Source organism: Callionymus lyra, chromosome 1, assembly GCF_982586985.1.
Source record: "Callionymus lyra chromosome 1, fCalLyr1.hap1.1, whole genome shotgun sequence".
Taxonomy (NCBI): domain Eukaryota; kingdom Metazoa; phylum Chordata; class Actinopteri; order Syngnathiformes; family Callionymidae; genus Callionymus; species Callionymus lyra.
The window spans coordinates 53,891,297-53,918,858 of NC_141818.1; the positions used below are offsets into that span (position 1 = coordinate 53,891,297).

The following is a 27,562-nucleotide window of genomic DNA, read 5'->3' on the forward strand; positions in this document are numbered from 1 at the left end:
TCAGATCTATTCATGGTCAGACCTTCCATCAGTGATCTGATCCAGACTTACACCCCAGCTCGGGCTCTGAGGTCTGTGGATCAGAATCTACTGATGGTTCCTGAACTTCATGATCTGATCCAGACTTACACCCCAGAAAATCGCATAGAATCGCTTTAAGTCGCCTTATAGTCCATTTGACATTATGGCCTAAAGAGGGTTTTTGGGATAAGATACGAAAAAGAAGCTTATTTATGTCAATACTTAAGTAGAGACTTCCAATAACGATTAGACTGAAGAACATGTTCGGTTGAAGGACATTTAAAGACTGAGAAGATCGAGCCTTGAAGAATCGAACACAGTGTCGCGACAACATGTTTTGTCCGTCAAAGATTTGGTGATTGAACTCGACATCATCTAGTTGGACGAACGCCTGCGAGAAGACGGAACATCTTGTGTCTTGGAAACCACCTGGAGATCTTTGCTTCTCTTCTCCACTCAAGAGTTCATCGGAAAATGACGTGAAAATGATGCTTTGAAGTACATGACGTGAGTGAAAACTCATCTGTACTTCAAATACTTGTATTTCAAGGCCAACATTGGATGTCAGCAGCTTTGAAGCGAGTGTCTTCGTCACTGTAGCCGGACGTGTTTATCTTAAAGATCCATATCAGCGAAGGATGAAACCCGGAGAAGAACGTCAGCATCTCGCTCGTGTACACGTCGTTTCTGGATTCTTGCAAATACCTCCCTGTTGGATTTCTTTAATCTCAGACTCATGGAAACAAAAGCTCTTCCCACATCCGCAGCCAGACGTTTACGAAAGGCTCGTGAAGCAGATGATTCGGATTTAAATGAGACTTTTGGCTACAGATGCAGCGATAAAGACCAACGTTGAGGATGAAACTGCTCGTTATTCCCATTAAGATCAAAGCGACAACAATCTGCTCGAAACAAACACGACAACAAGAGAAGACGCACAACTTTTTCAACCCATTCAATGATTTTTACAGCAACTAACAGTTTTTATTTCTTGTTGGCGTTTGATTATAGTTGAAAATTGTTTGATTATAGTTGAAAATTGTTTGATTATAGTTGAAAATTGTTTGATTATTATTGAAAATTGTTTGATTATATTTGGAAATTGTTGATTATTGTTGAAAATTGTTTGATTATAGTTGAAAATTGTTTGATTCTAGTTGAAAATTGTTTGATTCTAGTTGAAAATGGTTTGATTATAGTTGAAATTGTTTGATTATAGTTGAAAATTGTTTGATTATAGTTGAAAATTGTTTGATTATATTTGAAAATTGTTGGATTATAGTTGAAAATTGTTTGATTATAGTTGAAAATTGTTTGATTATAGTTGAAAATTGTTTGATTATAGTTGAAAATTGTTGATTATAGTTGAAAATTGTTGGATTATAGTTGAAAATTGTTGGATTATAGTTGAAAATTGTTCTATACTTCGTGATCTATACTTTTGAAATAAATGTTTTTAATTTTGTTTTATTTTTTAGTTTTACTCTTACTTTATTTCAATTCAATTTTATTTCATGATTCTATTTTCATGTATATCCTGTAAAGCCTCCGTAACAAATGATTTTGTTGAGTTTACGATGCATGTTTTCTCAGAATGAGAAAATAAACGTATGTTTCAAACACATTTACATGAGATCAGGAAAAAAGTAGTAAAAATTTTCCAGGCCAAAAATTGTACAATTCTTGTTAAAATAAGTCTTCACCAAATATTTTTATTTTTTAATTTTTGTTGTATTTTGAGTTCCTTAAAATAGAAGTTTGTGTCATTGAATATAATCACACACAGTTTTATGGTACAGCATGTTTTTAAAATACATTTAAAAAAGACATTAAAACGTTTGTTTTACACATTTTAAAAATATGTATAATTTTATTTTATATGATAAAATAATGTGATACATCTGCTTAATCTATATTTACGTTTCTTTTTATTTACAAGTATTTACAAACATTAAAAATAGTACAAAAAAAATGTATCGAAAAAAGTTCTTCATTTATGTAACAATTCAATTAAAAAATCAGATTCATTCATATTTTGGGAGATAAAAAAAAAGGTCTTTTGGAGGTAAAAGTCATTCAGGAAAATATGTTGAGTGAAGTACACGACAATATTCAGTGCAATATTCAGCTTCAAGTACATAAAAAACACAAGAAACCTTTTCAACTGTAAGATGGTGAGTAAAGTGTGATCCTTGTTTTTCTCACTTTCACCTCAAACTTGATACGAAAACCACGGCAGGATCTTGTCGCCGACTTCATATCAAAAATAAACACACAATAAAAACTTTCCAGGTACTATTTCCCCGGCGACCGACTCTTCTCAGAAACATCTTGACTCGACGAGATGTTCTTCGACGCGACAGGACGATGACAACAACGATGGTGTTTTATGAGGACACCCGGTCGAGTGTGTCGCGTTCACACGATGAGACAACACAACTTTGTGTCGTCACCACAACACACTTTCAACTGCTGTCGTCCTCTTTCTGATTTCAACGACCTTGACTGGACACGTTTAAAAGATCCATCTCCACTTGTGAAGGACCTCAGAAGACACTGTTGTTATCTTTGAATGTATAGTGGTTTATAAGGACCTCACTTTCTTTACACACACACTTTCTTTACACACACACTTCCTTTACACACACACTTTCTTTACACACACACTTCCTTTACACACACACACTTTCTTTACACACACACACTTTCTTTACACACACACTTCCTTTATACACACACACTTTCTTTACACACACACACTTTCTTTACACACACACACTTTCTTTACACACACACACTTTCTTTACACACACACACAGACTGGACTGAGTGGTCTCTGGATAACCAGTGATTAGTTATGATAACCAGTGATTAGTTATGATAACCAGTGATTAGTTATGATAACCAGTGATTAGTTATGATAACCAGTCGTGACAGTGTGAGTGACGAGGACGAGACGAGAAGAAGACTCGCGTGGAGAAGACAGGATGAAATAAGAGGAAAAGACGAATAATGATAGCGATGGATTCAGCGGGAGAAGAAGATTAAGAAGACGAGGAAGAAGACGAGGAAGAAGACGAGGAAGAAGAAGAAGAAGAAGACGAGGAAGAAGAAGAAGAAGACGAGGAAGAAGAAGAAGAAGACGAGGAAGAAGAAGAAGAAGACGAGGAAGAAGAAGAAGAAGACGAGGAAGAAGACGAGGAAGAAGACGAGGAAGAAGAAGAAGAAGAAGACGAGGAAGAAGAAGAAGAAGACGAGGAAGAAGAAGAAGAAGACGAGGAAGAAGACGAGGAAGAAGACGAGGAAGAAGAAGAAGAAGACGAGGAAGAAGGAGAGGAAGAAGACGAGGAAGAAGACGAGGAAGAAGGAGAGGAAGAAGACGAGGAAGAAGACGAGGAAGAAGACGAGGAAGAAGACGAGGAAGAAGACGAGGAAGAAGAAGAAGAAGAAGACTCGCTGTCTCAACGTCAGATGCTGAACACGAAGAGACGCGTAATAAATATATGAAGCTATGAAAATAAAGTGAAAATCTGAACCGTGAAGCTTTGACTGGTTTGATCTTGAAATGTTGTCTTTTTCTACATTCTATCGTGAAAATCTCCATTCAGATCCTTAGTTGAAAATAGTTTGATTTCAGTTGAAAATTGTTTGATTATAGTTGAAAATTGTTGAAAATTGTTTGATTATAGTTGAAATTGTTTGATTATAGTTGAAAATTGTTTGATTTTAGTTGAAATTGTTTGATTATAGTTGAAAATTGTTTGATTATAGTTGAAATTGTTTGATTATAGTGGAAAATTGTTTGATTATAGTTGAAATTGTTTGATTATAGTTGAAATTGTTTGATTATAGTTGAAAATTGTTTGATTATAGTTGAAATTGTTTGATTATAGTGGAAAATTGTTTGATTATAGTTGAAAATTGTTTGATTATAGTTGAAAATAGTTTGATTTCAGTTGAAAATTGTTTGATTATAGTTGAAAATTGTTGAAAATTGTTTGATTATAGTTGAAATTGTTTGATTATAGTTGAAAATTGTTTGATTATAGTTGAAATTGTTTGATTATAGTGGAAAATTGTTTGATTATAGTTGAAATTGTTTGATTATAGTTGAAATTGTTTGATTATAGTTGAAAATTGTTTGATTATAGTTGAAATTGTTTGATTATAGTGGAAAATTGTTTGATTATAGTTGAAAATTGTTTGATTATAGTTGAAAATTGTTGATTATAGTGGAAAATTGTTTGATTATAGTGGAAAATTGTTTGATTATAGTTGAAATTGTTTGATTATAGTGGAAAATTGTTTGATTATAGTTGAAAATTGTTTGATTATATTTGAAATTGTTTGATTATAGTGGAAAATTGTTTGATTATAGTTGAAAATTGTTTGATTATAGTTGAAAATTGTTGATTATAGTGGAAAATTGTTTGATTATAGTTGAAAATTGTTTGATTATAGTTGAAAATTGTTGATTATAGTGGAAAATTGTTTGATTATAGTTGAAAATTGTTGATTATAGTTGAAAATTGTTTGATTATAGTTGAAAATTGTTGATTATAGTGGAAAATTGTTTGATTATAGTTGAAAATTGTTTGATTATAGTTGAAAATTGTTGATTATAGTGGAAAATTGTTTGATTATAGTTGAAAATTGTTGATTATAGTGGAAAATTGTTTGATTATAGTTGAAAATTGTTGATTATAGTGGAAAATTGTTTGATTATAGTTGAAAATTGTTTGATTATAGTTGAAAATTGTTGATTATAGTGGAAAATTGTTTGATTATAGTTAAATTGTTTGATTATAGTGGAAAATTGTTTGATTATAGTTGAAAATTGTTGATTATAGTGGAAAATTGTTTGATTATAGTTGAAAATTGTTGATTATAGTTGAAAATTGTTTGATTATAGTTGAAAATTGTTTGATTATAGTGGAAAATTGTTTGATTATAGTTGAAATTGTTTGATTAAAGTGGAACATTGTTTGATTATAGTTGAAAATTGTTTGATTATAGTTGAAATTGTTTGATTATAGTGGAAAATTGTTTGATTATAGTTGAAAATTGTTGATTATAGTTGAAAATTGTTTGATTATAGTTGAAAATTGTTGAAAATTGTTTGATTAAAGTTGAAAATTGTTGAAAGTTGTTTGATTATAGTTGAAAATTGTTTGATTATAGTTGAAAATTGTTTGATTATAGTTGAAAATTGTTTGATTATAGTTGAAAATTGTTGGATTATAGTTGAAAATGGTTTGATTAAAGTTGAAAATTGTTTGATTGTAGCTGAAAATTCTCTTATTACAGTTTAAATTTGTTTAATTACACAATATTTTGTGGTAGCAGCTGATCATTCTATGATTGTACGATGTATTCATAACAAAAACGTGTTTAATTCCAAGCATTCAAACGTATTAAACTCACAAATGTGTCGTAAACTGATGTCAAAGAAAAGATACATTTAAAAAGAAACTAAACAAAAACCTTGTGAATCTTTAAACATAAGAATCTTTGATTCAAATCCATCCACTCAGGCGTGGAATGAACCATCGTCAGCCTGAACCAATGAGGCGACTGTGCTTACCTTCGTCCTGATGGTCCACGGAGGCGCCGGACGAACCCTGCAGGACGGCCGAGCGACGGTAGACCACGTGGACTCGGCCTTCGTCCTCCATCTCCTGGGTTCCTCTCTCCAGCGGCTCGATGAAGTACTCGTCCGCATCCGTGCGGATCATTCCGGCCTGGAAAACAAAAACCCACGACATTAACCATCAAACCACGAGGACGCGTCAGACGCGCCTGATGATTCAATCTCACACCAGACCCGCCATGATTGCCCGAATCAATCCAGCAGCACAACGAAGGGCCTCATAAGCCGAGGAACGCTGCGACAAAATGGCTTTTTGATGGTTTTCCTGCAGACTTCAGGTTCCCTTCAATCACTCATAAACCATGTCCTCGTTATCCGGGTTTACAAGGTTGAGGTCGTCAGCGGCGTCGAGATGAGCGAGACGATCGCACGCAAATGACAACCTCTCGCCGGCGCCACACGACTTCCATTGATGGCGCCAAACATCTCCCCGTCATCATCACCGCGAGGCTTGATGAGCGGAGTTTAAAGTGGGAGCATTTTTCTTTCCACGCCTTCGAGGAATTATTTCGAATCAACGTTCGACGAGGAAGAACATTGTCCTTCAATCACAGGACCAGAGAATCTGCTTCTGTGTCGCGGCTTGAAGGACGGATTCGTTGAAACGAGGTTTACTAGGAAGAGACTTCATCGCCTTTTTGAGCAGTTGAAAAAAAAAGGTTATAGAAAAGTCTCAGCACGTCAATCATAAAAGTTGTTTATTCATTTAATTGTAATTGATGTACCTTTAGAAAGTTCCATGGTGGAGGTATGCACTCCCTAAGTCTAATTCAAATGTTTCCTCTAATTTCATAATAATAATACATGTACAGTATACAGAAATACTACTAATAGTATTGTCGAGTACTTGACTCTGGTGTTGTGATAGTGTAGTAACAAGTATATATGTGTAGTATTGTTCAGTACTTGACTCTGGTGTTGTGATAGTGTAGTAACAAGTATATATGTGTAGTATTGTCCAGTACTTGACTCTGGTGTTGTGATAGTGTAGTAACAAGTATATATGTGTAGTATTGTCCAGTACATGACTCTGGTGTTGTGATAGTGTAGTAACAAGTATATATGTGTAGTATTGTCCAGTACTTGACTCTGGTGTTGTGATAGTGTAGTAACAAGTATATATGTGTAGTATTGTCCAGTACATGACTCTGGTGTTGTGATAGTGTAGTAACAAGTATATATGTGTAGTATTGTCCAGTACTAGACTCTGGTGTTGTGATAGTGTAGTAACAAGTATATATGTGTAGTATTGTCCAGTACTTGACTCTGGTGTTGTGATAGTGTAGTAACAAGTATATATGTGTAGTATTGTCCAGTACTTGACTCTGGTGTTGTGATAGTGTAGTAACAAGTATATATGTGTAGTATTGTCCAGTACTTGACTCTGGTGTTGTGATAGTGTAGTAACAAGTATATATGTGTAGTATTGTCCAGTACTTGACTCTGGTGTTGTGATAGTGTAGTAACAAGTATATACTGTATGTGTAGTATTGTCCAGTACTTGACTCTGGTGTTGTGATAGTGTAGTAACAAGTATATTTGTGTAGTATTGTCCAGTACTTGACTCTGGTGTTGTGATAGTGTAGTAACAAGTACATATGTGTAGTATTGTCCAGTACTTGACTCTGGTGTTGTGATAGTATAGTAACAAGTATATATGTGTAGTATTGTCCAGTACTTGACTCTGGTGTTGTGATAGTGTAGTAACAAGTATATATGTGTAGTAGTGTCCAGTACTTGACTCTGGTGTTGTGATAGTGTAGTAACAAGTATATATGTGTAGTATTGTCCAGTACTTGACTCTGGTGTTGTGATAGTGTAGTAACAAGTATATATGTGTAGTATTGTCCAGTACTTGACTCTGGTGTTGTGATAGTGTAGTAACAAGTATATATGTGTAGTATTGTCCAGTACTTGACTCTGGTGTTGTGATAGTGTAGTAACAAGTATATACTGTATGTGTAGTATTGTCCAGTACTTGACTCTGGTGTTGTGATAGTGTAGTAACAAGTATATTTGTGTAGTATTGTCCAGTACTTGACTCTGGTGTTGTGATAGTGTAGTAACAAGTACATATGTGTAGTATTGTCCAGTACTTGACTCTGGTGTTGTGATAGTATAGTAACAAGTATATATGTGTAGTATTGTCCAGTACTTGACTCTGGTGTTGTGATAGTGTAGTAACAAGTATATATGTGTAGTAGTGTCCAGTACTTGACTCTGGTGTTGTGATAGTGTAGTAACAAGTATATATGTGTAGTATTGTCCAGTACTTGACTCTTGACAAAAACTTGAAAATTTGTTTTCAAACAAAAATATGTCCAAACAATTAACTTTTAAAGTTGCTGGAGTCACTGTATCCTCTCGTCCTCAGTCATCTCGCAGCATCTCACACAATTTTATTGTTCCTTTAAGTGCGGAGGATGTGATAACTGCTGCCATCTAGCGGCCGAAAGGTTAATTGCAACACAAACAAAGAAGAAGAAAATGTAGATTAAACATTTAAAGTGAAACTGTTTTTTAGCCACAAAAATTAGGATTTATTTTTCCTTTTCCTTCACATCCTGATCGTCTACTATTAATATTGTTTAAACACACGTTGATCGTTGTTGTTTGTTTTATTGCGAAATATCCAGTGAACTAGTTACTAAGTATCACAAAAACATTATCTCTGGGATCGATCAAAGAAAATGGGAAATTAAATCTTGTTAGCTACCAGCTAGTTCAGTTTAAACATATGTAACTTTAATAAAGTGTGGTTTTATGCAAAAATAAATTCAAAAAGTAAAATTTAAATCATTAAATAAAATAAAAAAATGCTGTGAAAAGCGTTATTTTCTTACAGCCGACGACTCCACAGGTCAAGAGTAGAGCCTCATGGAAAACACGTTCCATCACGATAAACTGTATTTAAAGCCTATTAAATAAGGATGATTTTCCTTAAGTCGGTCGACCCAGAACTGGTGCTGCACAGATGGAGCTGAACAAGATGAAAAGAGCGACGGAAGATAAAGAATCACGAGTGTTAGTAACATCGCTGCCACAAACCAGAATATATTCAATTAGATTAGATTAGCAAGAATGTATTGATCCCTCTGGAGATCCTTCGGGAAATTAGGTTCCAGTTTACAGTGAGTTTCATAAAAACAGAACAAAAACAAAGTGCAAAGAAAATCAGTGCAGATATAATGAACACAGATTAAAATGTAGTAACAAAAAGAAAAGGATACAAAGATTAACAAAGAATAACATCTAACATCGTTTCACTTCTGCCCCTGAATTAAACAATAATATTATAAAAATCTAATAACACGAGGAATGAATGAGTCCCTGAGTCTATTAGTGTTGCATCATGGGAAGAGCATTGGTGCGCCATGTGTTCACTGATGACAGTGTTGCATCATGGGAGGAACGTTGGTGCTTCATGATGACAGTGTTCACTGATGACAGTGGTGCATCATGGGAGGAGCGTTGGTGCTCCATGTGTTCACTGATGACAGTGGTGCATCATGGGAGGAGCGTTGGTGCTCCATGTGTTCACTGATGACAGTGGTGCATCATGGGAGGAGCGTTGGTGCTCCATGTGTTCACTGATGACAGTGGTGCATCATGGGAGGAGCGTTGGTGCTCCATGTGTTCACTGATGACAGTGGTGCATCATGGGAGGAGCGTTGGTGCTCCATGTGTTCACTGATGACAGTGTTGCATCATGGGAGGAACGTTGGTGCTTCATGATGACAGTGGTGCATCATGGGAGGAGCGTTGGTGCTCCATGTGTTCACTGATGACAGTGTTGCATCATGGGAGGAGCATTGGTGCTCCATGTGTTCACTGATGACAGTGTTGCATCATGGGAGGAACGTTGGTGCTTCATGATGACAGTGTTCACTGATGACAGTGGTGCATCATGGGAGGAGCGTTGGTGCTCCATGTGTTCACTGATGACAGTGTTGCATCATGGGAGGAGCGTTGGTGCTCCATGTGTTCACTGATGACAGTGTTGCATCATGGGAGGAGCATTGATGCTCCATGTGTTCACTGATGACAGTGTTGCATCATGGGAGGAGCATTGGTGCTCCATGTGTTCACTGATGACAGTGTTGCATCATGGGAGGAGCATTGGTGCTCCATGTGTTCACTGATGACAGTGTTGCATCATGGGAGGAGCATTGGTGCTCCATGTGTTCACTGATGACAGTGTTGCATCATGGGAGGAGCGTTGGTGCTCCATGTGTTCACTGATGACAGTGTTGCATCATGGGAGGAGCATTGATGCTCCATGTGTTCACTGATGACAGTGTTGCATCATGGGAGGAGCGTTGGTGCTCCATGTGTTCACTGATGACAGTGTTGCATCATGGGAGGAGCATTGGTGCTCCATGTGTTCACTGATGACAGTGTTGCATCATGGGAGGAGCGTTGGTGCTCCATGTGTTCACTGATGACAGTGTTGCATCATGGGAGGAGCATTGGTGCTCCATGTGTTCACTGATGACAGTGTTGCATCATGGGAGGAGCATTGGTGCTCCATGTGTTCACTGATGACAGTGTTGCATCATGGGAGGAGCGTTGGTGCTCCATGTGTTCACTGATGACAGTGTTGCATCATGGGAGGAGCATTGATGCTCCATGTGTTCACTGATGACAGTGTTGCATCATGGGAGGAGCGTTGGTGCTCCATGTGTTCACTGATGACAGTGTTGCATCATGGGAGGAGCATTGGTGCTCCATGTGTTCACTGATGACAGTGTTGCATCATGGGAGGAGCATTGGTGCTCCATGTGTTCACTGATGACAGTGTTGCATCATGGGAGGAGCGTTGGTGCTCCATGTGTTCACTGATGACAGTGTTGCATCATGGGAGGAGCATTGGTGCTCCATGTGTTCACTGATGACAGTGTTGCATCATGGGAGGAGCGTTGGTGCTCCATGTGTTCACTGATGACAGTGTTGCATCATGGGAGGAGCATTGGTGCTCCATGTGTTCACTGATGACAGTGTTGCATCATGGGAGGAGCGTTGGTGCTCCATGTGTTCACTGATGACAGTGTTGCATCATGGGAGGAGCATTGGTGCTCCATGTGTTCACTGATGACAGTGTTGCATCATGGGAGGAGCGTTGGTGCTCCATGTGTTCACTGATGACAGTGTTGCATCATGGGAGGAGCATTGATGCTCCATGTGTTCACTGATGACAGTGTTGCATCATGGGAGGAGCGTTGGTGCTCCATGTGTTCACTGATGACAGTGTTGCATCATGGGAGGAGCGTTGATGCTCCATGTGTTCACTGATGACAGTGTTGCATCATGGGAGGAGCGTTGGTGCTCCATGCGTTCACTGATGACAGTGTTGCATCATGGGAGGAGCATTGGTGCTCCATGTGTTCACTGATGACAGTGTTGCATCATGGGAGGAGCGTTGGTGCTCCATGTGTTCACTGATGACAGTGTTGCATCATGGGAGGAGCATTGATGCTCCATGTGTTCACTGATGACAGTGTTGCATCATGGGAGGAGCGTTGGTGCTCCATGTGTTCACTGATGACAGTGTTGCATCATGGGAGGAGCGTTGGTGCTCCATGTGTTCACTGATGACAGTGTTGCATCATGGGAGGAGCGTTGGTGCTCCATGTGTTCACTGATGACAGTGTTGCATCATGGGAGGAGCGTTGGTGCTCCATGTGTTCACTGATGACAGTGTTGCATCATGGGAGGAGCGTTGGTGCTCCATGTGTTCACTGATGACAGTGTTGCATCATGGGAGGAGCGTTGGTGCTCCATGTGTTCACTGATGACAGTGTTGCATCATGGGAGGAGCGTTGGTGCTCCATGTGTTCACTGATGACAGTGTTGCATCATGGGAGGAGCATTGATGCTCCATGTGTTCACTGATGACAGTGTTGCATCATGGGAGGAGCATTGATGCTCCATGTGTTCACTGATGACAGTGTTGCATCATGGGAGGAGCATTGGTGCTCCATGTGTTCACTGATGACAGTGTTGCATCATGGGAGGAGCATTGATGCTCCATGTGTTCACTGATGACAGTGTTGCATCATGGGAGGAGCGTTGGTGCTCCATGTGTTCACTGATGACAGTGTTGCATCATGGGAGGAGCATTGGTGCTCCATGCGTTCACTGATGACAGTGTTGCATCATGGGAGGAGCATTGGTGCTCCATGTGTTCACTGATGACAGTGTTGCATCATGGGAGGAGCGTTGGTGCTCCATGTGTTCACTGATGACAGTGTTGCATCATGGGAGGAGCGTTGGTGCTCCATGTGTTCACTGATGACAGTGTTGCATCATGGGAGGAGCATTGGTGCTCCATGTGTTCACTGATGACAGTGTTGCATCATGGGAGGAGCGTTGGTGCTCCATGTGTTCACTGATGACAGTGTTGCATCATGGGAGGAGCATTGATGCTCCATGTGTTCACTGATGACAGTGTTGCATCATGGGAGGAGCGTTGGTGCTCCATGTGTTCACTGATGACAGTGTTGCATCATGGGAGGAGCGTTGATGCTCCATGTGTTCACTGATGACAGTGTTGCATCATGGGAGGAGCGTTGGTGCTCCATGCGTTCACTGATGACAGTGTTGCATCATGGGAGGAGCGTTGGTGCTCCATGCGTTCACTGATGACAGTGTTGCATCATGGGAGGAGCGTTGGTGCTCCATGCGTTCACTGATGACAGTGTTGCATCATGGGAGGAGCGTTGATGCTCCATGTGTTCACTGATGACAGTGTTGCATCATGGGAGGAGCATTGATGCTCCATGTGTTCACTGATGACAGTGTTGCATCATGGGAGGAGCATTGGTGCTCCATGTGTTCACTGATGACAGTGTTGCATCATGGGAGGAGCATTGATGCTCCATGTGTTCACTGATGACAGTGTTGCATCATGGGAGGAGCGTTGGTGCTCCATGTGTTCACTGATGACAGTGTTGCATCATGGGAGGAGCGTTGGTGCTCCATGCGTTCACTGATGACAGTGTTGCATCATGGGAGGAGCATTGGTGCTCCATGTGTTCACTGATGACAGTGTTGCATCATGGGAGGAGTGTTGGTGCTCCATGTGTTCACTGATGACAGTGTTGCATCATGGGAGGAGCGTTGGTGCTCCATGTGTTCACTGATGACAGTGTTGCATCATGGGAGGAGCATTGATGCTCCATGTGTTCACTGATGACAGTGTTGCATCATGGGAGGAGCGTTGGTGCTCCATGTGTTCACTGATGACAGTGTTGCATCATGGGAGGAGCGTTGGTGCTCCATGTGTTCACTGATGACAGTGTTGCATCATGGGAGGAGCGTTGGTGCTCCATGTGTTCACTGATGACAGTGTTGCATCATGGGAGGAGCGTTGGTGCTCCATGTGTTCACTGATGACAGTGTTGCATCATGGGAGGAGCGTTGGTGCTCCATGTGTTCACTGATGACAGTGTTGCATCATGGGAGGAGCGTTGGTGCTCCATGTGTTCACTGATGACAGTGTTGCATCATGGGAGGAGCGTTGATGCTCCATGTGTTCACTGATGACAGTGTTGCATCATGGGAGGAGCGTTGGTGCTCCATGTGTTCACTGATGACAGTGTTGCATCATTGGAGGAGCATTGGTGCTCCATGTGTTCACTGATGACAGTGTTGCATCATGGGAGGAGCGTTGGTGCTCCATGTGTTCACTGATGACAGTGTTGCATCATGGGAGGAGCATTGATGCTCCATGTGTTCACTGATGACAGTGTTGCATCATGGGAGGAGCATTGATGCTCCATGTGTTCACTGATGACAGTGTTGCATCATGGGAGGAGCGTTGGTGCTCCATGTGTTCACTGATGACAGTGTTGCATCATGGGAGGAGCATTGATGCTCCATGTGTTCACTGATGACAGTGTTGCATCATGGGAGGAGCATTGATGCTCCATGTGTTCACTGATGACAGTGTTGCATCATGGGAGGAGCGTTGGTGCTCCATGTGTTCACTGATGACAGTGTTGCATCATGGGAGGAGCATTGATGCTCCATGTGTCCAGAGGATGATGTCATCATCATGATGGACAGTAGTTTGTCCAAAGATCTCTGTTGTAACTTATTTTGACCAACATGAGTTGATTTATGTTGATTAATAAGATTGTTGATTAAAAGCTGCTCATTTCATATTATTTATGTATTTTAGTTAAAACAGATGAAAAGGAATGGAATTGATTGTTTAGTTTATGGAAAGTTTCACTTTGTGTGATTATATTCGTGTAAGAAACCAGATGTTATTTAACGGATAAAGACCGGATATAGTTTTCGGCGCATCTGAGAATGATCTTTACCTGTTTTTCTTATCAGAAGAAACATCATTTTCCTCAAGTTACCTCCTACATGGTTATTTTTGAACAAAGTTATTTCTATCAATTGGTGCCAAAACCTCGGGAACGAACCCGTGACCTTTAACCTCCTGGTGTCACCAGTGAGTCCAGATTCAACCTCAGACCTGCTGATCTTTGGGTTAAAAATGAATTAAAATAAAAGTATTTCTTCACTTTGATAGAATCCTTAATGAAACATGAAGTTTATTTAACTCAGTGCTTTCATAAAGTCGATGAGTAAAGTACGTTTAACTCGTGGTAAGCGGGTGAAGGTTACGAAAAAAAGAAAAAAACACTTTTAGCCAAACGGAAGTGTTCGTCAGGATCGTCTTCCTTTTCTTTCCACATGTTTTTACGACGACATTTAAGAGAAGACGTTCAAAACAACTCGTTTCTCTTCACAACGTAAGGAGAGAAAACTCAACATATGATGCCAGGAAACAAATCGAAGGAGTACATAAGAGATCAAAGTAGTACATAAGATATCAAAGTAGTACATAAGAGATCAAAGTAGTACATAAGAGATCAAAGGAGAACATAAGAGATCAAAGTAGTACATAAGAGATCAAAGGAGAACATAAGAGATCAAAGTAGTACATAAGAGATCAAAGGAGAACATAAGAGATCACGGTCAGTCTGTCAAACTGAGCCTGAGAAACCTGGGTGTTGTATTTGATAAAGACATGTCTCTTGTTCAACACTGAAGAAAACTGACCAGAAACTGTTTCCTTCAACTGAGAAAAATCTCTAAACTTAGGAAAATGTTGTCAGAACATGATCTGGATCTTATAATCCATGCGTTTGTTTCTTCTCGTCTGGACTATTGTAACAGTTTGTTTTCATGTCTTAACAAGAAGGATCGTCTCGTCTGCAGTTGATTCAGAATTCTGAGCCGCTCTAGTAGAAGAACTCACATTTCTCCTTCAAACTCTTCACTGGCTGCCAGTTTCTTTCAGGATCATTTTAAAATTCTGGTTCTTACTTTCAGATCTATTCATGGTCAGACCTTCCATCAGTGATCTGATCCAGACTTACACCCCAGCTCGGGCTCTGAGGCCTGTGGATCAGAATCTACTGATGGTTCCTGAACTTCCGGACCAGAGGAGAGAAATCCTTCCAGACTGTTGCTCCTAAGCTTTGGAACCATATCTGTGTTTGATGATCTACTGACTCCTTCAAGAAACATGTGTGTTTGATGATCTACTGACTCCTTCAAGAAACATCTGTGTTTGATGATCTACTGACTCCTTCAAGAAACATCTGTGTTTGATGATCTACTGACTCCTTCAAGAAACATCTGTGTTTGATGATCTACTGACTCCTTCAAGAAACATCTTAAGACGTTTCTATTTGTTCAGGCTTTTCCTTGATTTTCTGGAACTCCTGTTGTGTTCTCAGTTTTATCTTGATCTTTAAAGTATATACTTTATTGAATATTGTTTTGATTGTTTAAGCGCTTTGTGACCCTGGTCTGGAAAAGCGCCATACAAATAAGAATTACTTACTTACTTACTTACTTACATTAGAGATGAAAGTAGTACATAAGAGATGAAAGTAGTACATAAGAGATCAAAGGAGAACATAAGAGATGAAAGTACTGCATTAGAGATCAAAGTAGCACATTAAAGATCATAGTACTACATAAGAGATCAAAGTAGTACATTAAAGATCATAGTACTACATAAGAGATCATAGTACTACATTAGCGATCAAAGTAGTACATAAGAGATCAAAGTAGTACATAAGAGATCAAAGGAAAACACAGGAAAACCCAGAAGCATTTTGAAAGAGCGTATTTTCTCAGTTGTAAACTGATGAAAAATAAATGTTTTTCTCGTAGTTATGGATGAATAAATAAACACATGACGCAGTACTTGAGGCTCTGAGAGTAAAACTGTCTTGTTAACGCAGACATGATTATTGTGTTCGTTTATCCGACGTCTGCAGGCGACATGTTGTCGAGCTCGGAAACACAAATGAGTGTCGCGGCGTCGTGACGAGGTCAGAGGATTATAAACCCTCTTCCTCCGGGATCCACGTGATCCACGAGATCCACGAGATCCACGTGATCCACGCTCGTGGTCGTCACCCGGAGCTGGATCTTGATTGACAGCTTCAGGACCTTCAGGACCGTCAGTCACTGAGCTCTGAGTGAAGATCCAGCTTCAGACGTTCACACCGTTTACACTGAAACGCCGTATAATTGACTCACAAACACAACCATGAAAGGAAAACAACAACCTTGATAAAAGTCACATCAAAGCACGAAAAGACTCAGCGGGAGATTTTTTGGGAGCATTTTTGACTTTTTTAAAAATGACTAAAGGCGACAAAAACACATGTTGAATTATTCAATATATAACAGCTTTAGAAGTCTCCAGACACAACTACACAAGCGGAGTGTCTTCATAGTGTTGTGTTAAAAGTGGTATTTAGTGGGAAAGAACACACTTGAAAACTGTTCTTGGATCATAATACATGTTTATCAACCACTGTTCAATTTGACGACCTTCACGTAGCATCGCTGCTAATGTTCCACGACCTCCGTTTCTAGATGTAGTTAAAAATGTTTGATATATAAAAACATTTTCTCATGGTTTTTGTTTTCAAGCTATTATGAGATCAAAGAAGCTAAGCCAAAATAAGTTTAGATAAGCTACGTTAGGATAAAATAAGCTTAGCGACGGTAAAGCTAAAATGAGCTAAACAACGATAAGCTAAAATAAGCTAAGCTAAGCTACGATAGGATAAAATAAGATAAGCTACAGTAAAGCTAACATGAGCTAAACTACGATAAGATAGAATAAGCTAAGCTAAGTTACAATAGGATAGAATAAGCTAAGCTACGGTAAAGCTAAAATGAGCTAAACTACGATAAGATAAAATAAGCTAAGCTAAATTACAATAGGATAAATAAGCTAAGCCAAAGTAAAGCTAAAATGAGCTAAACTACGTTAGGATAAAATAAGCTAAGCTACGGTAAAGCTAAAATGAGCTAAACAACCATAAGAAAAATAAGCTAAAATAAGCTACGATAGAATAAAATAAGCTAAGCTACGGTAAAGCTAAAATGAGCTAAACTACGATAAGATAAAATAAGATAAGATAAACTACGATAGGATAAAATAAGCTAAGCTACGGTAAAGCTAAAATGAGCTTAGTTTTATCTTTCCCTTTACACTATATACTTTATTGAATATTGTTTTGATTGTTTAAGCGCTTTGTGACCCTGGTCTGGAAAAGTACTATATAAATAAATATTACTTACTTACTTACTTACTTAACTACGATAAGATAAAATAAGCTAAGCTTCGATAAGATAAAATAAGCTAAGCTACGATAAAGCTAAAATGAGCTAAACTACGATAAGATAAAATAAGATTAGCTAAGCTACGATAAGATAAACAGAAAGTGATGTACAGGACTAGATATAAATACTTTCTAAAAGTATAAATTCTGAAATGTGTGTACATAAATAAAAAGAAGAGAAGGTCGTCAGTTTTTGTTTCTCTGTCTTTTAGATAAATGTCTCACAAATTATATTTCAACCTTCATGAGGAACATAATGACTCAATGGCTGTGAAGACGCTCACTAACACTCGCTGCTAAAGACACTCACTAACACTCGCTGCCGAAGACGCTCGCTAACACTCACCCTGAAGACGCTCGCTAACACTCGCTCTGAAGACGCTTGCTAACACTCGCTCTGAAGACGCTCACTAACACTCACCCTGAAGACGCTCGCTAACACTCGCTCTGAAGACGCTTGCTAACACTCACCCTGAAGACGCTCGCTAACACTCGCTCTGAAGACGCTTGCTAACACTCGCTCTGAAGACGCTCACTAACACTCACCCTGAAGACGCTCACTAACACTCACCCTGAAGACGCTTGCTAACACTCACCCTGAAGACGCTCGCTAACACTCGCTCTGAAGACGCTTGCTAACACTCGCTCTGAAGACGCTCGCTAACACTCACCCTGAAGACGCTCGCTAACACTCGCTGCTGAAGACGCTCACTAACACTCGCTGCTAAAGACACTCACTAACACTCGCTGCCGAAGACGCTCGCTAACACTCACCCTGAAGACGCTCGCTAACACTCGCTCTGAAGACGCTTGCTAACACTCGCTCTGAAGACGCTCACTAACACTCGCTGCTAAAGACACTCACTAACACTCGCTGCCGAAGACGCTCGCTAACACTCACCCTGAAGACGCTCGCTAACACTCGCTCTGAAGACGCTCGCTAACACTCGCTGCTGAAGACGCTCGCTAACACTCGCTGCTGAAGACGCTCGCTAACACTCGCTGCTGAAGACGCTCACTAACACTCGCTCTGAAGACGCTCGCTAACACTCGCTCTGAAGACGCTCGCTAACACTCGCTCTGAAGACGCTCGCTAACACTCGCTGCTGAAGACGCTCGCTAACACTCGCTGCCGAAGACGCTCGCTAACACTCCCTGCCGAAGACGCTCGCTAACACTCCCTGCCGAAGACGCTCGCTAACACTCGCTCTGAAGACGCTCGCTAACACTCCCTGCCGAAGACGCTCACTAACACTCGCTGCTAAAGACGCTCGCTAACACTCCCTGCTGAAGACGCTCACTAACACTCGCTGCCGAAGACGCTCACTAACACTCGCTGCTAAAGACGCTCGCTAACACTCCCTGCTGAAGACGCTCACTAACACTCGCTGCTAAAGACGCTCGCTAACACTCGCTGCTAAAGACACTTACACCCGGCGGGTGTTTAACAAGTTCATCGTCTCAAGGCTCATCAAGGAAACTCATGTGAAACAAACTTAATCTGCTGCTGAGACGATGAATCTACATCTTCCTGCTCAGCAAATCATCCGCTTGAGAAGTGATCATTATGAGGCTTTAATTATGAGCTGAAACACGCTCGGAAAAACAAGAGCAGAATATTCACGGCAAACTTTACTGTTTTTTTGTCTCTTATCTTAGTCGTTCATTGCCTTTATAAACACAAACAAGTGCTTGATGTATCGTGATGTCATGATGGAGCCTCGCTTTCATTCCATCCTTATCGATTAAGACGAGAAAAATACACTTAAATCTGGATCATCCTGGAACCTGTTCAATATGTGGAATTAAAATAAAACATTGGGAAAATAAAGAGTTATCGAGGACGTATAAGTTGTTACTGAAGGACCATTGTGTCAAAAATACGCTTAAAAATTGTATTTATTTATTATAAATTGGATTATTTAAGAGAACTTGAGCTCATTCTGGCCATTCAGGGGGATTTTGCCTCAAATAAAAACATTTTAAGCGATAAACTGAAGCTGACATGGTAGATGTACCTTTTGGTTCCACAAAATCTATTTAAAAATGAACAATTTAACGCGAATAAAAATTAAAAAGAAAAATTGAAAAGAAAAAAAAATAGAAAATTGGCATTTTATAAAATTTATAAAATAGAAAATGCTAAACTGCGATAATATAAAAAAAGATAAACTAAACTAAGCTATGAAAAGCTCAAATAAGATAAACTGAGCTAAGCTAAGCTATAATAAGATAAAAAATAAGTTAAGCTAAGCTAAAACAAACTAAGATAAGATGTGATAAGATAAAATTAGCTGGGCTTAGCTAAGATAAATTAAAATAAGGTAAGCTAAGCTATGATAAGATGAAATAAATTAAGCTAAGCTAAGATGTGATAAGATTAAATAAATTAGGGTCAGCTAAAACAAGCTTGGCTAAGGTATGATAAGATAAAAATAAACTAAGATAAAAATAAAATAAGATGTGATAAGTGAAAAAAAATGCGAAGGTATTATATGATAAAATAAGCTAAGCTAAGATACGATTTGCTGAAATAAGATAAACTAAAATAAGCTACGACAAGATAAAATAAGATAACCTAAGCTACGGTTAAATTAAAATGAGCTAAACTACGATAAGATAAAATAAGCTAAGCTATGATATGATAAGATAAAATAAGCCAAGCTAAAACCAGCTAAAACAAGCTATGATTAAATAAAATAAGATAAACTAAACTAAGCTAAGAAAAGATAAGGTAATGATAGGTAACGATAAGCTAAGGTACGATAAAGTAAAATAATCCAAGCAAAACTAAGACAAGCTAAGCTAAACCAAACTCAATGACCTAAATGAAATTAAATAATTTTAAATGAATAAAGTAAGTGTTCATGGACGACCATAATGAACCAGAACAAAGTTTTCAAGTGAACCTTAAAGATTCCAACTTTACAGGATGTTTCGTTCTTTTTATAAAAGATAACGAGAGTAATAATAATTTAAAAACATAGATTCTGATTTAAAACTAATAATAAAACCAGCGGATGTTACTATTATTCTTCAAGTATTTATTAAATAAGCTATTTTGTTGAATAATAAAGTAAATAACGGAAAAAATGCATCATCATCAGAATAAACAGGTTTTATATTTCAGTAGTTTTGACTTAAAAATGAGAAAATAAATCTTAAAAAAGCAACAAAGAAACGTTGTTTCTTGTTTCTCTAAAGTATTTTCTTGAAGCTCTTCAGAGTAAACAACATTTGTGAGCAACAATGTCCAGCGTCTGCTTGTTGACGTTTGAATAAAAAGCCCCAAAAAGCGAAAGGCTTCGGTGCTTCAGTTCAACATCGGCCGAGCAGACGAGCTCACGTCGGCCAAGAACAACATCTGGGCTTCAGCTGAAGGATCTCAAAAACAGCCTCCTTCAGTTCGGCTTCTTAAGGAGGTCGGTATGAGGGCCCGGGTCCGGAGCGAGCCGGGGACACTGGCACCTTTCACCCGCGGTGTTGTTCAAAGGTGGACTCGCTTTCCAGAATGTGAGCAAACCTTCGTCATCGTTCCTGCAGTTTCATCCCCGGCTTTGAAAGAAACACATCAGTTTGGATCCGATCCACTCAAACCGTCGGGAAACAATCATCACAACAACCACTGAGATGATGTTTGTCATTTTTTCTTCTGTTCTTTTTTTGAGGGTCAAACCCTGAAGCTCACGTTATGTGGGTCAAGATGAAATGATCTCATGTCACGGAGGAGCAAAGATCTTCTCGTCCTTCACTTCAAACTTTGAACCCAAACAGCTCCAGGTCAAGATTTGAAACCAGCCTCGGACGAGAACATTAAGAAGTATTTGTGGATCAAAGTGCAGTAGAATTCAACTTTTATATTCCATTTAAAACACGTTGCATCTTTTAGAACAGTGTTTATTTCTCTAGGGGCCCAGGATCGGGGGCCCCTGGTATGGAAGTACATCAGTGCCGTTAGAATATGTTTATTAGTTTATTTTTTTATTTAAATGTTTTTTTTGTTTGTTAGTGGAATTAAATCATTTCTATGTTAGAAGGTCAAAGTTGCATTCTGTTTGTGTAAATGTAATAATAATAAATGTATTTATTTATTTTACACGTAGAATTAGATTTTCTAATTCCAATAATACAGTTATTTTTCAAATTCAATATTTTTATACAATAGCAACAATTCAAAGGCAAATAATGAAAATTAAAAAATTAAAAAATATACCTGTATATACAGTATATATAAATAAATGTCAAACCTATTGTGTAAAAAATAAATGTTCATTTTAAAATACGATTTGTTTAATTAAGTCATTATAAAAAAAAAGTTTTGTGTGACATTATGGAAGTTAATAGTCCTAATGTTAATAATAAAAAATATTTAATCTATTTTTTACGCAGAGAATTTGATTTTCTATTACAATTATAATGTGTATTTTTTTCTAAATTCAATCTATTTAAATGTATTTACTTTAAAACTGTATCGTCTGTTGACACTTTTACATTAATTGTAAAAGCTACGAATTAAACATGTTTACTTTAGAAAACTGTTTACTAAATTATTGGCGTATCAAAAATGTACATGTAAAGAAATTATTTATATTTTATGTCAACCACAGATTTGGTTAGTTTTGCCAAATAGATTATTTATCAGTGATATTCAATACAATCGTTTTTATACTTCAGGTTAAATGTAGTCTTGAAACCTTGAAATAAAAAAAAGGTTATTTTAAAAATTAATTGTTTTTTTTCTACATGTAGAGTTTGATGTATTCTAATTTAAAAAAAAAACTAAAAGTAGTTTAATTAATTCAATATTATTTAATTCATTTTTCAATTATTTTAAAATCAATATAAAAAATATTTGTGCAATAGTGGCACCAGAATACACATTTTATATTGAATTTAAAAGGCTACGAATTTAACCCTTGTGTTATATCAGGGTCAAAGTGACCCGAAGGCCCGAAAACAAATTAGTTTGTGTCATTTTTTTACCCAGAGACAACCCAAGGGATACCACAAACACATTTGTTTGGGGCCTTCGGATCACCTTGACCTAGAGACAACACAAGGGATACCACAAAAACATTTGTTTTGGGGGCCTTGGGGTCACCTTGACCCAGAGACAACACAAGGGATACCACAAACACATTTGTTTGGGGCCTTCGGATCACCTTGACCCAGAGACAACACAAGGGATACCACAAAAACATTTGTTTTGGGGGCCTTGGGGTCACCTTGACCCAGAGACAACACAAGGGATACCACAAACACATTTGTTTGGGGCCTTCGGATCACCTTGACCCAGAGACAACACAAGGGATACCACAAACACATTTGTTTGGGGCCTTCGGATCACCTTGACCCAGAGACAACACAAGGGATACCACAAAAACATTTGTTTTGGGGGCCTTGGGGTCACCTTGACCCAGAGACGACACACGGGTTAAAAATAAAGAATTTCAAAAAATGCAATTATTGGAATCAGAATATTAAAACATTTGAAATCATCGCTCATTGATAAAAAAAATATTTATATATTAATAAATATATATATATATAAATATATATATATATTGCACTCAATTATTTGAAAAAAATAAGTAAAATGCTTATAAAATTAAATTAAAAATCAATTAAAAATGTTGCTAAATGTTAAATTCAATCATTGAATATTTTGATTATTTAATTATATTTGCACTGATATACTTCTGTACACTAGGGGGCCAAAGTCTATATGGCTATAAAAAAAAGGAGTGTGAACGATAAAGCGTCTTCTTCCCTCCTGAGGCGCTAGACTGGGGCCCCGGGCCAGACTCGGCGGGGGGGCGATGCCTGGAGAGATGCTATCAAGACTCTGAGACGTTCAACCGAGTGAAGCTCAGACGAGTCGTGTCGGAGGAAGGATCACAAAGTGGCCTAAAAATAGCAGAGATTCACAGCGAGAACAGGTTCAGTTGTTGTTTGAGTTGTTTTTGGTTTTCTTTTTTGAAGTTCTTCAAATACCATTAAGATCATTTTAAGATCAAATGGTTCACGGTTCACTAAAATCTAATCCAATCTAAAATCCTGATTGTTTCTAATAGTTATTTATTCTCATTGTGTAGTTGTTTTCAAAAGGGATAAAAAAAGGAGTAACTTTCTCGCTTTCTTCTCATTCAAATTTCACTCATTTTCTCCTCATGTCGACCAATGTTGGGATTATTTCCAGAATAATCCGGGGCCTCAAGCGTCGTACCAACAAAAAACGTACGTTCGTACTTTTCCACGTCAAAGTCCATATGAATCCATGAGGAAAAAAGAGTTAAAAAGGTCGGAACTCCTGACACGTCTGTAGGTCGTACCTCATTATTTACTGCTCAGATGCACGTCATCAATAATAATCATAAATCAACACACAAGTGTTTGTAGTTACAAAAGTGGACGTTCAATTATTCACAAACTTATAAATATGTTTCATTCACCAAACTTATGATCCGTATTTGTTTAGACGACATCGATCGATTCACAATGTTTAAAAATGATGTGATGTTTCATTAGTTCACTTGTTCAAAACAAGGGAAAATAATGAAGATAACGCCATCTAGTGGACTCTGAAGATAATGACACTGCTTCATGAAGCTTCAGCAGACCATCTGTGGTGTTTTGGGTACTTAATAAAATTGAGTAAATAAAAATCAATAAATGGGTCACATATGATTTAAAGAAGGAGGAGTGGGAGATTAATACAGGATTAGACACAATCAGACAAATAAAACCCAATTATTTAAACAACCGCCATCATCCAAGCACAAGGTAACTTAAAACTAGACTATTTAGAACGAAGGGTAAATCCATCATGTAATTCTAAAAAGACAAACATATATAAATAAAAAAATGATGTAAAAACACTAATAAATTGTTATGATGTACTGAAAAACCTGTTGATTTTACTTGTGTTTGCAATCATTAAATATGATTTTAAACATGGGTATAACTGCTTAATGTCCTGGACGAATATAAACATTATTGTGTTTGGAAGATAAAATAAGTTGATGTATAAATAGATCCCATCATGATATAAAGTGCATTTAAAAGCTGTATTTACAAGCGATCAAAACAAAACATTTATTAAAGCCAGTAAATATAAAAGTCTTCTTCAAAAGGACCTTTTTTTTGTGCAGGCTTTATCCAAGTCTTCTGGGACTCCTTTGTTTGTCTTTTAGAGTTTTTAAATTTGTATGTATTTTTAAATTAATATTAATATTTGAATCCGCTATTTCATGCGTTTCAATAAAAGTAGAGGCAATTAAGAGCTTGTTTTTATAATACAACGAACAAACTGATCAGCGTCTGATGCTTCAAGTCTTTCTCCACGAGAGTCACAGACGTTCTCCTGAAACAACATCACGTTTTATCAAAAATGAAGCTGCAGAATGAAAGCAGCTGAAGTTTCATCCTCATCTAAAATTGAATTATAAGCCTCCAAATACAGCCATATTTCCAGAATTAACTTAAATGATTCTATATTTTAAGCTTCTTCTTTAGCTGAAGCTTAAAGGCTAAAATTGCGCGGCGTGTTTACAAGTGTTTCCTGGCGGTGTTAGCTTTTTAGCTATAAACAATCTTAAAATATAGACTGGAGGAATTGTTCTGAAAACATGTTTGAGTCTTCAATCCAAGAGGGACGTCACAGATGAGCAGTATATGAAGGTATTTGGATGTTTTTAAGTGTCTTTTTAGACAACGATGAAGACGAAGACAACTGAGCTCCAGTCGCTACATTAAAATGAACAAAAAAATTGTCTATAACTCTAAAAAGAACAGATTACTCTGAGAATAATAATCCCAACATTAGTCGACATGAGGGTGAGTAGAAAAATAACTTGAAATCCTGTTAGCATGATTCTGCTGTATATATATATATATATATATATAAAGAAGAAATTAAAAGTTTAAAACATCCAAAAACACATTATTTGTTCCACTTTAAATCTCTTCTGAAATTTTGAGTTTTTCCTCAGTATTTTCTCAGGCAGAAACAACAGGCTGTACCTTTGATTTCTCTCTCGAACATGAAAGAGAAAAAAGGCCACATTAGCCGACAAAGAGCGAGAGAAAATGTCAAATTCTGTTCGTAGGTGTGAAAATCGTGTTCCGTGCTCAACCCTGTGTTCAGTGTTTAACCTCGACTCGCTCGGCAGGAACAAGAGTTGGAACAAGAGTTGAAACAAGAGTTTGAAACAAGAGTTGAAACAAGAGTTGAAACAAGAGTTGAAACAAGAGTTGAAACAAGAGTTTGAAACAAGAGTTTGAAACAAGAGTTGAAACAAGAGTTGAAACAAGAGTTTGAAACAAGAGTTGAAACAAGAGTTTGAAACAAGAGTTGAAACAAGAGTTGAAACAAGAGTTTGAAACAAGAGTTGAAACAAGAGTTTGAAACAAGAGTTGAAACAAGAGTTTGAAACAAGAGTTGAAACAAGAGTTGAAACAAGAGTTGAAACAAGAGTTGAAACAAGAGTTGAAACAAGAGTTGAAACAAGAGTTTGAAACAAGAGTTGAAACAAGAGTTGAAACAAGAGTTGAAACAAGAGTTGAAACAAGAGTTGAAACCAGAGTTGAAACAAGAGTTTGAAACAAGAGTTTGAAACAAGAGTTGAAACAAGAGTTTGAAACAAGAGTTGAAACAAGAGTTGAAACAAGAGTTTGAAACAAGAGTTAAAACAAGAGTTGAAACAAGAGTTGAAACAAGAGTTAAAACAAGAGTTGAAACAAGAGTTGAAACAAGAGTTGAAACAAGAGTTGAAACAAGAGTTTGAAACAAGAGTTGAAACAAGAGTTGAAACAAGAGTTTGAAACAAGAGTTGAAACAAGAGTTGAAACAAGAGTTGAAACAAGAGTTGAAACAAGAGTTTGAAACAAGAGTTGAAACAAGAGTTGAAACAAGAGTTGAAACAAGAGTTGAAACAAGAGTTGAAACAAGAGTTTGAAACAAGAGTTTGAAACAAGAGTTGAAACAAGAGTTTGAAACAAGAGTTGAAACAAGAGTTGAAACAAGAGTTTGAAACAAGAGTTAAAACAAGAGTTGAAACAAGAGTTGAAACAAGAGTTAAAACAAGAGTTGAAACAAGAGTTGAAACAAGAGTTGAAACAAGAGTTGAAACAAGAGTTTGAAACAAGAGTTGAAACAAGAGTTGAAACAAGAGTTGAAACAAGAGTTTGAAACAAGAGTTGAAACAAGAGTTGAAACAAGAGTTTGAAACAAGAGTTGAAACAAGAGTTGAAACAAGAGTTGAAACAAGAGTTGAAACAAGAGTTTGAAACAAGAGTTTGAAACAAGAGTTGAAACAAGAGTTGAAACAAGAGTTGAAACAAGAGTTGAAACAAGAGTTGAAACAAGAGTTGAAACAAGAGTTGAAACAAGAGTTTGAAACAAGAGTTGAAACAAGAGTTGAAAAAAGAGTTGAAACAAGAGTTGAAACAAGAGTTGAAACAAGAGTTTGAAACAAGAGTTGAAACAAGAGTTGAAACAAGAGTTTAAAACAAGAGTTGAAACAAGAGTTGAAACAAGAGTTGAAACAAGAGTTGAAACAAGAGTTTGAAACAAGAGTTGAAACAAGAGTTGAAACAAGAGTTGAAACAAGAGTTTGAAACAAGAGTTGAAACAAGAGTTGAAACAAGAGTTGAAACAAGAGTTGAAACAAGAGTTGAAACAAGAGTTGAAACAAGAGTTCCCGAAGATACAAAGTGTGGTGTCGTGGAAGCAGACGACGGTAGAAGGTGTTCTACGGGAGAAGAACCTCCTCAGAAGCAGAGTCCAGAGGATCGTGAGGATCGTGAGGATGCGAGTCCGAGTCCGGCTGCTGCAGACGGAGCAGCACATGTTGGCAGAACGCCGCGATTATGCAACTTGACACACATTCGAGGCCGAGTCGGGAGGGAAAGAATAGCATCAAGAGTTGAGTTTTTAGATTCTATCTGCTGACGACTGGAGGTGAAGAGTTGAGACGGGAAGCAGTGAATTTGACCTACTTTTTAGATGATTTACTGGCTCTAAATAATACTGTGTGGGTTTTTTTTAGGAAACCTACAGCGCATTATATTTGGATTTTGGTGAGTTTAAAAATATAGTTTGGTGTAATGATACCTGGTTAAGTTGCCAGAACCATCTCAGTGAATTTCAGTCAAAATAAATGAAAATCTAGAGAAATAAGTGAAGATCTAAACAAGTCTTGACTTGTATCTATTGAAG

At 37.7% G+C, this 27,562-nt stretch overlaps 1 protein-coding gene across 2 annotated transcripts in view; it reads right to left on the reverse strand.

Moving 5' to 3' along the window:
• adamts3 (ADAM metallopeptidase with thrombospondin type 1 motif, 3) overlaps positions 1 to 27,562 on the reverse strand; it is a 167,429-nt gene that overhangs the window by 119,387 nt on the left and 20,480 nt on the right. For both annotated transcript variants that reach the window (XM_087812949.1, XM_087812941.1), the window contains exon 4: positions 5,606 to 5,762. In XM_087812949.1, the coding sequence (XP_087669075.1) occupies positions 5,606 to 5,762 (157 nt within the window). The remainder of the gene's footprint in view (positions 1 to 5,605; positions 5,763 to 27,562) is intronic.